General features: G+C 31.4%; 2 protein-coding genes across 2 annotated transcripts in view; both read left to right on the top strand.

Moving 5' to 3' along the window:
* The first annotated feature begins 347 nt into the window (after positions 1–347).
* LOC131853954 (lachesin-like) overlaps positions 348–14015 on the top strand; it is a 74100-nt gene continuing 60432 nt past the window's right edge. The window contains exon 1 of the mRNA XM_059205047.1: positions 348–531. The gene's annotated coding sequence lies outside the window, so the exon portion shown is untranslated. The remainder of the gene's footprint in view (positions 532–14015) is intronic.
* Positions 6626–7651, top strand: LOC131854492 (uncharacterized). The gene has a single exon (XM_059205622.1). It carries the CDS (start codon positions 6626–6628, stop codon positions 7649–7651), a length of 1026 nt encoding a protein of 341 aa, XP_059061605.1.

A 14015-nucleotide genomic window follows, 5' to 3' on the forward strand; every position in this document is an offset into this window, starting at 1 on the left:
CTTCATGTCACACTGGAAAGTAAACAGTGGAGTATTAATCACTGAGTTGTAAGGGTAGTTATCACGCTGGGGACGGAGTGTCCACAACAATGGTAGATTCAAACAATGTAGCGTCTCACATCCACACATAAAAAACCATGCACAGAGTATGACAGACGAGCACGCATGCGCGCAGCATCTGTGCCTCATCCCGCAGCACCCTGGTACTTCTAATTGTGTAAAATCAACTTTATTTATAAAGCAATACGGTCGGAAATGGTTTAGGTGTAATCTTCCTGTAGTGAACTTCCATTCCGAAGCGGCAATAAGCTTCCAGAATTCAGATTTTTTTAGATGTGTCCCAAGCGTGCTGACATAGGGACGTAACGTTCGTACGCACTCCTGTGTTAATATTATTACGCGAAATTAACATTTTTCTGCCCAAAAACTAATATTCTTAGTGGTATTTATAGTATAGAGTGTGTTTTGTTTTGTGGCGATTGTGTATTCAAGTTTGTGAATGTTGATTGGTTTGGAATTTGATTCATCGCAGTAAGTTCAACTTTATTTACTTTTGTGGAACTTTTTGGATGCAAATCGGAGTTAAGGATGGGAAATTGAAATTGCGCACGGAATAATTTTTAAGTTTTAATATTTGAATATTTTGGAATATGATTATTAAAATATTGTGCAGATATTGTGCACTAAAATGTATATCGTAAAGTTTTATTAATATTTTCCAAACACCTTAAGGAATTAAATATTACGTATTTAATTAATTTCTTTAAAATTATAGTCTGGAAATAATACGTTTAATAAAAATCCTTAATTATTAAGGTATCATTTTAATGGTTAATGTTTTTACACGATATAAAATAAAATAAACCTATAAAAATTATTATAATGTATAAATCTTTATAATTATTTATAGTTGTCTTGTTTTATTTTCTAAGCGGACATAATTTTAAAATTACACAGATGTTTATGTCATTGCGTTGACAACTTTTACAATGTCATATTTATAAAATTTTTATTATGAAATATCTTTTATTATTGTGATAGTACAATATTAATAATTATGAATGTGTCATGTTTATATAACGGCGGATGCTATAAAAACTTTCATAAATACCCAGAAAATTCGTAACGACCTAAGTTCAAACGAACTGCTTCTATTATAGAAGTTACAGGCCTATTATTATGATTTCCCGGTTATAAAATATAGCCCACTATTAATATATTGCGACTGCATTATCGTATTACAATTTGGAATGTTATTACTCCATGATCTCGGTAGTCTGGCAGTTTAGCACACAGCTTTACTTTAGATAGTCACAGATTTGATTCCTCGCACGATACAAACATGTGTATTCATGAGTACGAGTGTTTGTATTGGTCTGGGTGTTCACTGTGTATATTATGTATGCATTTACTAATAAAACTGTGAATCTAAGTTTCATTGCGCATTATTCAAATAGGACTCTAGTTATTAACCCAGACTTCGTTTGCTGTTTTTGGGGTAATAGATGCCCACCGTCATCGTGATACATTCACGTGAAAATTCTTTAATCCATTCAGCTGTTTAGTTATTAAAATGTAACAACTCGACTTAGGTATTTATAGTATTAGCTTTTTTTTAATTTTTTATTAGTAATTATTTCTTAAGAATGTGAGGTTACATATATACTACCAGGTTACCAGTGCCTACTTCAGCGATAACAAATCATTAAAGTTAATTTAATTTTAGCAGTGTTATCATAGTAACATTAAAAATGCGAATATTATGTCTGTCTGTTTAGTATCTTTTCACAATGAAAGAATCTTAATGATTATAACATGAAGATAGATTGCATCAAGTGGATATAAGCTATTTTTTATCTCATAAAAAGCAAACAATTGCAATTAACAGCTTGTTTTTTATGTTGTACAGTTATACACATATATTGTATTTTAGATATTTATTCTCATTAAGAATTACAAATAATCCACTTAACATGAGAACTAAAAGTATAAACTTATATAAAATTAATTGTTAGTGGAAATATATAAGAAGGTACATATAGGTACCTATAAAGCTGTGGAGTGTGGTGGAGTAGTAGCATAATCTGAACATCATAAGGATATATATTATGTAGAAAGAACATTCCTTCCGTATTATTTTTTATTACAAAAACAACTGAATTTGGTTATTTGGCTTAAGGTAAAGGCTACAAAGTTTTTGCGAAATGAATGAGTAATACGGCGTACTTATCCTAACAGAGGAATTTCTCCCAGTCAATATTTGAATGCTTAAGAGGAATTAAAGAAACAAAATTTTATTAAAAAAACAATAAATACCTACATAGATATTTATAATGGTCATTATAAATTTAATATCACTGCCTTCATCTTTTTTTTAATGGATGATAGTGGAATTTTTGGAACGGTACATGCAGTGTAGGATGGTAGGATTAGCATGGAGTAAGAAATACCTAAAATGGAAGACGAAATCACTAGGAATTAAATGCGAAGGTTTCCAGAAAATACTGCGTGGAGATCGATCTGACGTGGTATATTGATAGCATTAGGAGCATTAGTCTCCATTACTAACAATCTCCTCCCCTTACTTGAGTTGATACCGCCAGTCACTAGCATATCTATTTCAAACGTGTGACAGTATAGATAACACGTGCGTTGCGTTTCAGACTAAAGAGTAAAAGCGATATGTGTTTTATGAGATTAAAGTAGAAACTTATTGATAAATTAGGTTAGGTTAAGAAAAAACTATGTGTGTAATTCGTAATATCTCTTACACTACATTTAAAATTTAGTAGGTTTTTAGTACTGAAAAGATAACTGAAGAAACTGCAGAAACAGAAATTAAAATTTTCACACATACTAGTGACTTGCCGCGGTTTCGCAAGGATACATAACATATACATGTATTTCTCGGCTCATCTGTACTATAATATGCACATACTAGCATTTCTCTTGAATCACTCTATTTATTGCTGAAGGCTGCGTTAAAATCCTTTATGTACTTTAAAAGATCTAAGCGTACAGACACCTTAGGTGATTTGTTTTAAATATACTATGTAAAGTAGTATGGATATATATTCCATATATTATAATCAGATTGCAATATGCGGTTACCCGAGAAATGGCAAAAGTTGTAGATAACAATGATCAGTACAAACTTATATGTACTTAAATAAAATAAATTTTCGGTAAACAGTAATTGCCTTCAAAATTAATATAGCAAAACTCGGCTAAACTTTCTCTGAACTACTAATCAGGCGCATTATTATACATTATCACAAAGTGTATTGATATTAAAAAATAATATCATTGTTATTGTTCCATGTTAATATATGATTGCAAGCAAAATTATTATAAAAAGGTTTTTAGTTCCTTATTAATTAAACAGTAATTAAGATTTAGCCTCTTTTTTAATTAAGTTCTGGTGAGATTTTGAAGAAATGAGTTTGATTTTTTGATCAAAATAAACCGTTATCTGGAATAACTTAGTAAAAAATAATTGCCACGCTTATACTGTAATTGATATTAAATATCAAGAAAACAAAGACTCCAGAAATCCTTAGTAAATTATAGGAAAATATTGGAAGCATTTCTGAAGCGGTTTTCTGATAATCTTATTACAAATATTTTAATTGTATAGAAAAAAGTTATTTCATTTACACACAAACTTATAGAATAATAACGAGTTTCTTAATGATAGTGATCTAATAGATATTTAATTAGTCTAAGGGAATGACTGCATGTTACGTGAAACAGTAATATACTGAAATTAGAATGGCTTCAAATATTATACTCGAGTTGTCATTTGATATTAATGGTTCTGATTACTTCGAGGATCATTCTTTTTGATCTTCGTTTTACTTAATTTCCATAAAATTTTTTATACAACATCTTCTGATTTCTTTTAAACAAGTATAAAAATCAATCAATGTTTTTAACCAGGGGTTGTGCTCGCGCACGTTATACACCTTGTTGTATCCTTTTTATATTTTAAAAATCAGTTTTTCAATTGTAATTGTACTGTCATTCATTGAATATACTCTTCACCTAGAGCGATTAAACTATTCTTAAAATCTTAATACATAAAAAACCATCGTTAAAAATAGTATTTAAAATTGTTTCTGTGAGATAGACGACATGACCAGCTACTGCTTCTAAAGATAATAATCAGTTTGTCTCCGCCGCTTAAAATCTCGACGGGATATAAGACGTTTGCAACAATGTGTAGCTCAACACACAGCTAAGTTTAGAAACTGTAAATAAGAATGTTGCGCGATAAGTGTCAGTCTCCAACGAAAATAAGTTATAATGACACTTAGCAAGTTCTTTTGAAAGTAAAATCCAATTAAATTTTCGATTCGAGTTGTAGGGATTTTTATTTTAACCATATAAATACAATTTATTCAATTGTGACTGTTGTATAAAAATCTACAGTGAACGAAATGTATAAATATGTGAGAGTTTGTCTAATTTATTACAGTTTCCAAATCAAATCCATAACATGACAAATTGCTTGCTTGATGGTCGATTCTATAATAGATTCGAGATAAAATAAAAAATGTTATTTACAAACTCAATACACGGGCCATTACTTAATATTTATAATAATGTAACATATATATTCTTATAACATCGAATATATAATTCGATGATATTTCAATTCTATACCTTCAAAAAATATGTTACTAACTTCAATATTTGTAGTGATGTATTCAGACATGTTATATTAATGATCTAACAATGAATAAATTTATTTAAGTTAAAAAAATTACTACTACTTTTCTACGATTCTACGATTATTTTTCTCATGGACGGAGAAATCACAATTGTTTGGTATTCCAGTATTGTGCATGAATCTTCAATAATAATATAAATAATGTAAAGCAACTTAGCTGTTATCAGCGATTCTGTATAAACTTTCGTCTCTATTTTGTACTTCGTGACAAACTTTCACCCCTATATGATAAAAGATAGTCAAGTGTAACAATCTATCTTTACTTTAAATTGTATTTGAAGATTCGTTTAACTGTTTAGTTATTAACAGATAGACAGAGATACTGTCTAATGTAGACAGGCAAATATAACCATCGTATTTATAATAGATATATTAGTATAGATTATTGTGTTAGCCTTCAAATGGAGTGATACTTTTTATAGTTACAATTATAAGTCTGTCTATAATTTCTGTACGTTTCATACTCGCTATTTTAATAGATATTCCGATGAAACCTTTATTAAAGTAAATAAAAGAAGAAAGTAATTCTTTCGGTACTCCAATCTCTTGCTAAAGAGTGCTCATAAATGAAATAGAATCATTTTCATTGTTATGGATTCAAAAATAACCTTCCTTATTTGTATTGTACATATTGCGAGTAAAAAGCGAAGATTTTACTTTAAAAGGATCTGTATTATAACGTCTTCTTCAGAAATTACATATGAGTAAAACTAGTACAAATCCTGGGATTTACGATTCGCTAGACGTAATGCTTTCTGCATGCGCGCAGGTAACTCATTCTAAAGTATCCAAAGCCGGATAACTCCTACGGTGTAGGATTTGCCATAAATTTCATAAGATGCAGTAGCGTCTATAGATAGGAATGTTCAACATCAGATCTAAGATTATAAGAATTGAGACAAAGAAGAAAATTCTAATAAATTTACAGAGGATGTTAAAATGTTAAAATAAAAATATGATATTAAAATTTGTGTAGACGATATTATCGTTAGTTATCATAAACAATCTGGAAGGGAGAGAAATATTGGCTGTTATAACAAATTAATGTTACAATTATAATTGTTATAGCAGATATTATATAGACAGACATAGTACCGCATTTATAACATTAGATAGATATTTCGAAATACTATATATGAGTATTTTGAAAACCAACAATAAATAATAAAATATGAAGATATTTAAAATAATTTAAACAAAAGCGTAGAGTGGTTAAGTAATAGAGCACGTTGTATGATCAGATGTTATTCAGCACGAAGGCCCGTTTGAACCGGGAAATAGAACATATCTTCGGAATGCCGGCTTCGATATTCACTTATCATCAGGTATGTCGCAGCCAAGTTTGACCTGTGGTATAACAAAAAAAAAACTGATTATACCTTATAGCCACTATAGTTCGGCACATAAAATTCTTTATCATATCGTGTCTATGTCAACTATTTGTATTTAGGTGGTGGCTTCAACTTTCCATTAGGGCAGTCAGTCCGTTTACTATTCCAGTTGTATATTTGGTGGTGATATTTTTATCCTAATTAAAATACTAGTTAGTACTAAATGTTTACATTGCTTTATTATGTAATTAAGAGTTACATGAATCACAGACATTAAAGTCCACTGCATTTTTGCAAAATCGTCTGATCTTATAAATAATTAAATATTACTATTAATAATATTTTTATATGTAAATAAAAACTGCAACTTTTAGTTTATTAGCTATCAGTTTTATAGTAAACGCGATCCGATGTGCACGCATTCGTAAAAAATATATTTATATTGATAAATAATTTGCTCAGCGCTGCGCCGGCGTAAGGCGTTTTAATCGACATAGAAGCCATCTATGATAAACTTGTGGCCAACGAGCTCCTTGCGTTCCTGCAGCAGAAGCTGGATGTAATGAACGAACTAAGTGCAGTGCGGATATGTGTGTCCAAACTCAGCCAGGACGACATCGCAAAGACGAAGATGTTCTTCGAGCACTATAACAAAGGGGGTCAGATGGTGTCTCTTGGACGTGACGGGACACAGAAAACCGCACAGGAATTAATATCGCTGGGGAAGGAGGTCAAACCGAGTTTTGTGGCGAAGGATAAACTTCCTCCTGGCACATTCGATCACCTCGACATAACCAGCCTATTAAAGGAAATCGTCTGCTTAAAAAAGAGTTTGGTCGATGTGACGTTACGTCTCAACGCGTCCGAGGAAATTATTCGTAAGTTGCGCAAGGAGGTGGACAGTTTGCGCGATTCACGGAACGTTTCTAGTTCACCCAATGACGCTACAAACATCAACACGCGCCGTGGAGCACGCCTAGATGAGTCAGCGTTTTTGCCGCCAACACTGACGTCATCCGCTGTCGTGTTACCACAAGTCACTTCTCGCCCCGCGCCCCCCGTCCTATCGTCGCGAGCGCCAACGTCGCTGCCCGTGAAAGTAATGCCAACAAAATCATCGTTGCAACCACAGCGTCGAGATTTTGCCTCCGTCGTCACTAGCAAACCTACTGCTTCAGAACAGCGGGGTGTGCCAAAACCGGCACTGAACATTAACCCCAAGTGTGCTGCCACTGGTAACCGCGACGATGATGGTTTCGTCGTGGTACAAAAGAAGAAGAACACAAAGAGAGTCAATGGAAACCATTGTGGCACTGGGCCCAATATCCTGCTGCGTGCTGGTACACCGACCACGGCAATACTCCTGCCCTGTTTACATTACAGCACTAAGGAAAAGGACATTGTCAATTATATAAAATTTAAGAGTAACCTGACAGTGAGGGTGAAGCCGCAGCTGAAGAAGAGCTACAACGATACTTCCAAGGCGTTTGTGGTCCTGGTGCCCAAGAACATGCTGCCCACCTTTATAAAGGAAGACTACTGGCCGAGGGGAGTGGAGTATCGGCGCTACCGTGGCAGATTGCCGTGACCACTCATACAATTTCGATATCTTGTAATATGCATTTACGAGTATTAAGCATATATTTGAATGTATCAATGAATAAATGTATAATACGCAGTCATATACTAATTATTTATTACAAATAATAATACTATTTATTAAAAAAAATGTTACATATGAAAATGGTATATCTTATACAAAAATGATATTGACGGTATGCAGAATTTTTTATTAATAAAAGTTGATTTCAACTAATTAGAAATATATAATAACATAAAAAATGTATATGTTGAGTTTCGTGCCAGTTCTATTTAACTTCAGTGAAATTGGACGGTAGAAATTGTAACAAAAAATTGAAAACACAAGCTAAAGAAAGTATTATATATGATAATATTTTTTTAAACTTGTATTTGTAAATAACCTACCTACTACCTAACCTAACGTAAAAATAGTTTACGAATAAATATGTATACAATTTGTTTAGTGCATTGTAAATGATTGTATATAAATACTGTGTTTTACATTTTGCAACAATCGACCCGGACGCAGATAAGTATCACAGTATCTAAATATCGAAGGTTAATAAATAAATATTATCACGGTAAATATCCAGTTTATATATTGCGCAATAGTATATATAACTATATATCTAAAGTATATCTACTACTATAGACATATCATAAACTACACCCATACATGGAAAACAAGTGCCTTGAGAGTGCACACCCGGTAACGAACGGAAGCGAATGAACGTAAGCGGAAAATTGGATTTTCCTTTTTCCCAGTACCTATATCATATTCGAAAATAATAAAACGAGAGGGTTTGTTTTGAATAAACAAGAGTTTTATAAAAATATTTGGACTGTGTTCAAATAAAGCCGTTTAGGATTAGGCTATTACCGAGTCGTTTGTGTTAGGGCTTCGAGGTTTTATGTATTGACTACCTATTGATCAATCAGTGGCACGATTTATTTTACGCGGCCTTTATTTTGTTGGGAATAACAAAATATGATGTATTGTATTTTTTATTACTGCCAAAATCCCCACCTGTAGATGTCATTCCTATTTGTATGTATGTTTTGATAATTTGAATTAATAATAACAACATTTTTGATGAATGTGATTACATTTAAGCTGAACTCGTTCTCATATTCCTATTTACCTACATCTTCTATCTTATATAAAAGATAAAAAATGCAACATTATAAAAATATATACATGGCTTCTAGTATTATATTATATGTATTCTTTTCTATTCACAATAAAATATATAAAAACGCAATAAGATATATTTATTACGCAGTATATTGAGGAAAATTGGCATACAAAATATAATATTGAACGGATGAAAATAGATATAAACTGCCCACATATTATAATAACGTTATATCTGAAGTATCTGCGCATAAAAAATTATACATACTTAGTAAATGTCTGCAGTTATCACAAACGGAAAAGGGAAAAAAAGGCACTTATATATCATCTTCAATGATTATACAATTATACTCTCTGATAATCGATAAGTCGTTTACATATAATAAAAATATAGCTGTCCTTAAATGGAGGAAATATGAGAAAAAAAATTGTGGGTACTTTATCAGGTAATGAACCAAATAATGCTTGTCACATTTTTTGTCGTTTTAATTATTTGTCACAGTGTTCTCTTGGCTTAACTGATTTGGGTGCGATTTTCACGTAACAGAACGTATCATAATCTTCACTTAAAATTTAATCGATTGGATGGATGCAAATGGTGTGGGACAGGTAATGTTTGATAGTAGTCTATATGTTCAACAATAGTATATGAAGTGCTGGAATAATGTAAATTAATTAAGAACCCATAAATTTTTGGAAAACAGAGACAAAGCTGCGCTATAATCTTCTGGGTACGCGATGGTATGTTCCACCACGTGAACCAGCGAAATAACATTAAAAATAAAATTGTTATAACTTTACATATCATCATTTTTAAACAAAAATTACCAAAAAATGTATAAAAAAATAGGTTTCAAGGTAGAATAGAACTTGAAATACTCAAATCGAACCAATGAACCGAATATGAATAATTGTCTAGATAAGATAAAAAAAAACTCCTTTGCCTTATAAAATATTTTCATTTAAGACAACAACATCGTTCATTATCGCTCATTTACCTCATTCGGCTCAAAAGGGTACCCTTGGAGTGTATAGATATTATTATTTTGTTATAAAGCTTTATATATTTCCTCTTCATCTTCCCCCACAAAGATAAGCAGCCCCTTAAAAAGTAACGTTTTTTTCTTTTAAGAATAAAAATAGATGCGTTTTGTAAGCTTCTTCTATAAAATCAGAATGTAGTATTAAATTTCTTTAATAAGAATATTTTATATAAGACATTCTTTAAGAGATTGCTTTAAGCGATAAGGCCGCCTTTTGCTAAACACTCAAAATATACATAGTACTTCTTTTAGACGTATACTTCCTGTGCTCAATTATTATTTCAAATAAATGAAGTTACAGATAAATTTCTTAATCTAAAATGTCAAGTGTCTAACCCCAATCGCGTTAAACTTTACCACAAACAGATAGACAATGTAAGTACATCAAATTATTCCTAAACTTAATTAAAACTAGGTAGACAGAGGTAGGTAGGTAGAGGTATCACTCCCAAACTATTCTACTTGGTGTTGATAGTTACGTAAATAGCAAATTTTCTTACTAAAATTATATTTAATACTGTTTCTATCAATACCTTGAAATAACTAGTACATAGAAAGTTTAGTGGATGTAATTTGAACTTAATTCTCAATATGGACAATATAAAATACATTTAGTTCCTGCACTGAATACGAAATATAGATAAAAACAATACGAACGGTACGACGAAGATACTAACGTACAATTGAAGATCACGAAAAGGTGTGAAACGATGCAATCCAATGTCATTTGATTGGAATTAGTTTCCAGAGACTAGGCGAACTACAGAACCTATAAAGTAACATCTGTGAAACCTTTAAACGACTGCAGAAGTAGCTAAAATTATACACATAAAATACAAGCAATTTCAAATTTAGCTTGTATGTACTTCCATAAGCAGCTAAGTCAATACATTTTAGGCATAAATATATAAAAAATATTTTCAGACAGAGAACACAAACATTCTTACCTACTATGATGCGATTTAGAAGGGTATAACAATATGTATGACACTGGCAAGTAACCTGTATGAAGGAGATACTTCATACAGTTTACTTGCCGGTATATCAGAGCAGCAGGATTTAACATACTATTAATACCAGGTTATAATTTTCATGGGGACATCTCTTATCGTAACCTACGTCCGTCTAGGAATTTACTTCTCCACGTTCCTGCTCATCGTACGAGCTTCATTTCTAAATCTTTCACTTTACAGTTCATTAAACACTGGAACGAGTTACCCCTTGACATTAAGCCCAGCTCTTCAAAATTCACATTCAAATCCAAATTACGCAAACACCTTTCCCAGAACTAGTGTAGGCTCCTGTTATCCTTGTAGTATTATTCCTCCACCCAACCACCTCTATGTATCTGAATTTCCCTGTTGATTTGTATAAATTTATAATTGTATGTGTATTTGTATGTATGTATGTATGTAGGTACGTACGTGTATGTAGTTATATTTATATATGTATAATTATTTATTCATATTATGTATTATAGTTTATAAGTATATTCGCATATGTATTTATATTTAATCATATTAAAGTGATCTTCTTATTATTATTTTTTTTTCGATTTGAATTTCAATTTCTTAATGCACCTCCAACATGAATCTCTGTTTGCCCAATGGTTGACTGGGAGAAAATGCCTCAAGGTGTTAAGTCCGCCATGTGTACCTTTATTTATGTATTTGTGCATTAAAGTTTTAATAAATATATAAATGAAATAATATAAATAAAAAGGCGAGGATGCTAACTGGTGATAGAAATTTTACCTATAAATAATCAGCACCACAGACATAAACTAACATTTGTAATACCCATAATTCCCCTCATTCGTCATAATTCCTATGACTTTTTAGCCTGACAATTAGTAACCATAGCTCATTCTGCAAATTGAAATTATGAAAGCTAAATAAACTAGACTATGAAATGACCTAAACAGCAATTAGTAAGACAGTGGTACTCACAAACGGCTGTGGAAAGTTTCATATTTCGTGTTTTCTATCTTTTGAACTGATTTATTTGTGATTCACTATTCGGGTCTTATGACGTCTTAGGAATAAAGACTCTCTAGTAAATATATAGCTGGAAACGTGAGAATATTGTGCAGCATTTTGCAGTAAAAGCTTAAACATAGGAGAACCTATGTGCATTATAGAAATAAGTCTTATTATAACACTGCTGCAGTCGACAGTGATAAGTTTCTCATTAAGTGTAAATTAAAAAAATACTCTACTAATATATACAAATTTGCTCCACTTCTGAAAGGACTACTAATATTACCTCTTATAATGTAAATTTATGATTCATTTAAACGATGGTGATCAAATTTGTATATTGGAAATGACAGATGGATTTTCACACATACTACCCATTTTCTTTACGGATTCTCTGCATAAAATTAGTCTTTTACGAATATAAATTCTTAAATACACTATTTGATCTTAATACGCTTTTGTTTCTGTAAATTCTTAATGCATTGAATAAAATGAAATGATCCAAAGTCTAAGAAACTAAGTAGATATCTGCAGAAACATAACTAACAAAGAATTTTCCAATAAAAATTCCTACCAAGTAGGGAAGTGTGGGCAATTTCTTTTTGTTTTTATTACATTAATATTTTATATGAACCAAACATACCTATATATATATATATAGTTAATTTCTCATTAAACTTATTTGAGCATAGTTGTGCAAACAAATCTCTTTAACATCACTGTTAATTGCATACGAATATTCGTCTTCACATATTTGCTTGTAATCTAACAATTGGAGCTAGCATAACGCTCTCGGGGTTAAACTGGGGCAGTTTAACCCCTGTCAAAACTTTTTCAATTATGTTCCCACGATAACATATACCTAATATGAGCAAACATATTTATTACGAGAAAGTTTGCAAGGGAAAATACTCAACTTTGTGTTTGGTTGAGGAGGCCTGATGACACTTACAATACAATGGAGAGTAGAATTCGAGCCGCAAGTATTATTGTTACTCGTATACTGCAAGCTATTTGTTTATTTAATTACTAGCGACCTGCCCAGACTTCATACGGGGCATTATAAGTGTGTATACTTCTTATATTACTTCTTCTTGAATTGACTTTATATATTGCTGAAAAGTACATTAAACTCTGATGTGTAATTTAATAGATCTAAGCTAATGTTTTCTATCTATTCAGACAGCAGCAGCAATTGTGTTTTATACTATGTATGTAAAGATGTAAATTTATGTACACAAAACATTAATTTTACTTATATACAGAATGTACAAAATAAATTATTAACGCATACGAGTTCAATGATGTTACCTTATTTTATTACGGAGTTCTAATATCTAATTGCCTCCTCCCCCCCCCCCCTGTTTTTTACAGTTGAGACTTGAAACTATTCAAGTGACTGCAAATGTTTCAGTTATTCTAACCCAAAATGGGTTAATCATAATAACAAATATTAAACAATTTAAACAGCATAAATGAAACTTTACTTTTTTGAAGACGGTTAGTCTTAAAAGTAAAGTTTCTTTATGCTGTTAAATTATAGTAAAGTATAGAATATAGTAGGATATAAATTATTTATATTAAATGTAATTCAGTACATTCCAACAATATAACATTCAATAAACTTTGCCACCATCGTAGTATAAGAAAAAACTTAAACCAACAGATTTTGAACCCGCAGCTCCCAGCTACTCAGCACGACTATATTCTTAATTAACCACAAAAGGAGTAATCCTACAGGTCATATATTTTTTATTACACTGACTACCATCTTTTTTATTACCCGCTTATGACACGTAGTTATTTTTTTATTAAAAAAATCTAAATGCTCTCTAACATTTTTTCTACCTATATTAGAAGGCGCCATTAGCTGGCGTCTGTTTTTTCAACGGTCTCGGTTATTTTTACGTTAATGAATGGAAATAAAAATCTTAAAAGACCCATAAAACATTTATCCAATTACTGAAAGATCTGAGTTGAGAGAATGTTATTCTTTTTTAGGCAGATATAGCACTTAACGAAGCTTTTATCGTGAATCTCAAAACTACTTGACATAAGAAGCACAAATTTTATAGGTTCATTATGTATGGAGTGTTTACACACACAAAAAAGGTGATCAGAATTACTAAGAGAATAGGAGATAGGGACTTCCCTGCAAGTAACACACAGCATCATCTAGTTCCAAACTATGTAAGTATAGGTATATTGTAAGTA

This window comes from Achroia grisella, unplaced genomic scaffold, assembly GCF_030625045.1.
Source record: "Achroia grisella isolate CSIRO2021 unplaced genomic scaffold, CSIRO_AGI_Agris_v1 utg1186, whole genome shotgun sequence".
Lineage (NCBI taxonomy): Eukaryota > Metazoa > Arthropoda > Insecta > Lepidoptera > Pyralidae > Achroia > Achroia grisella.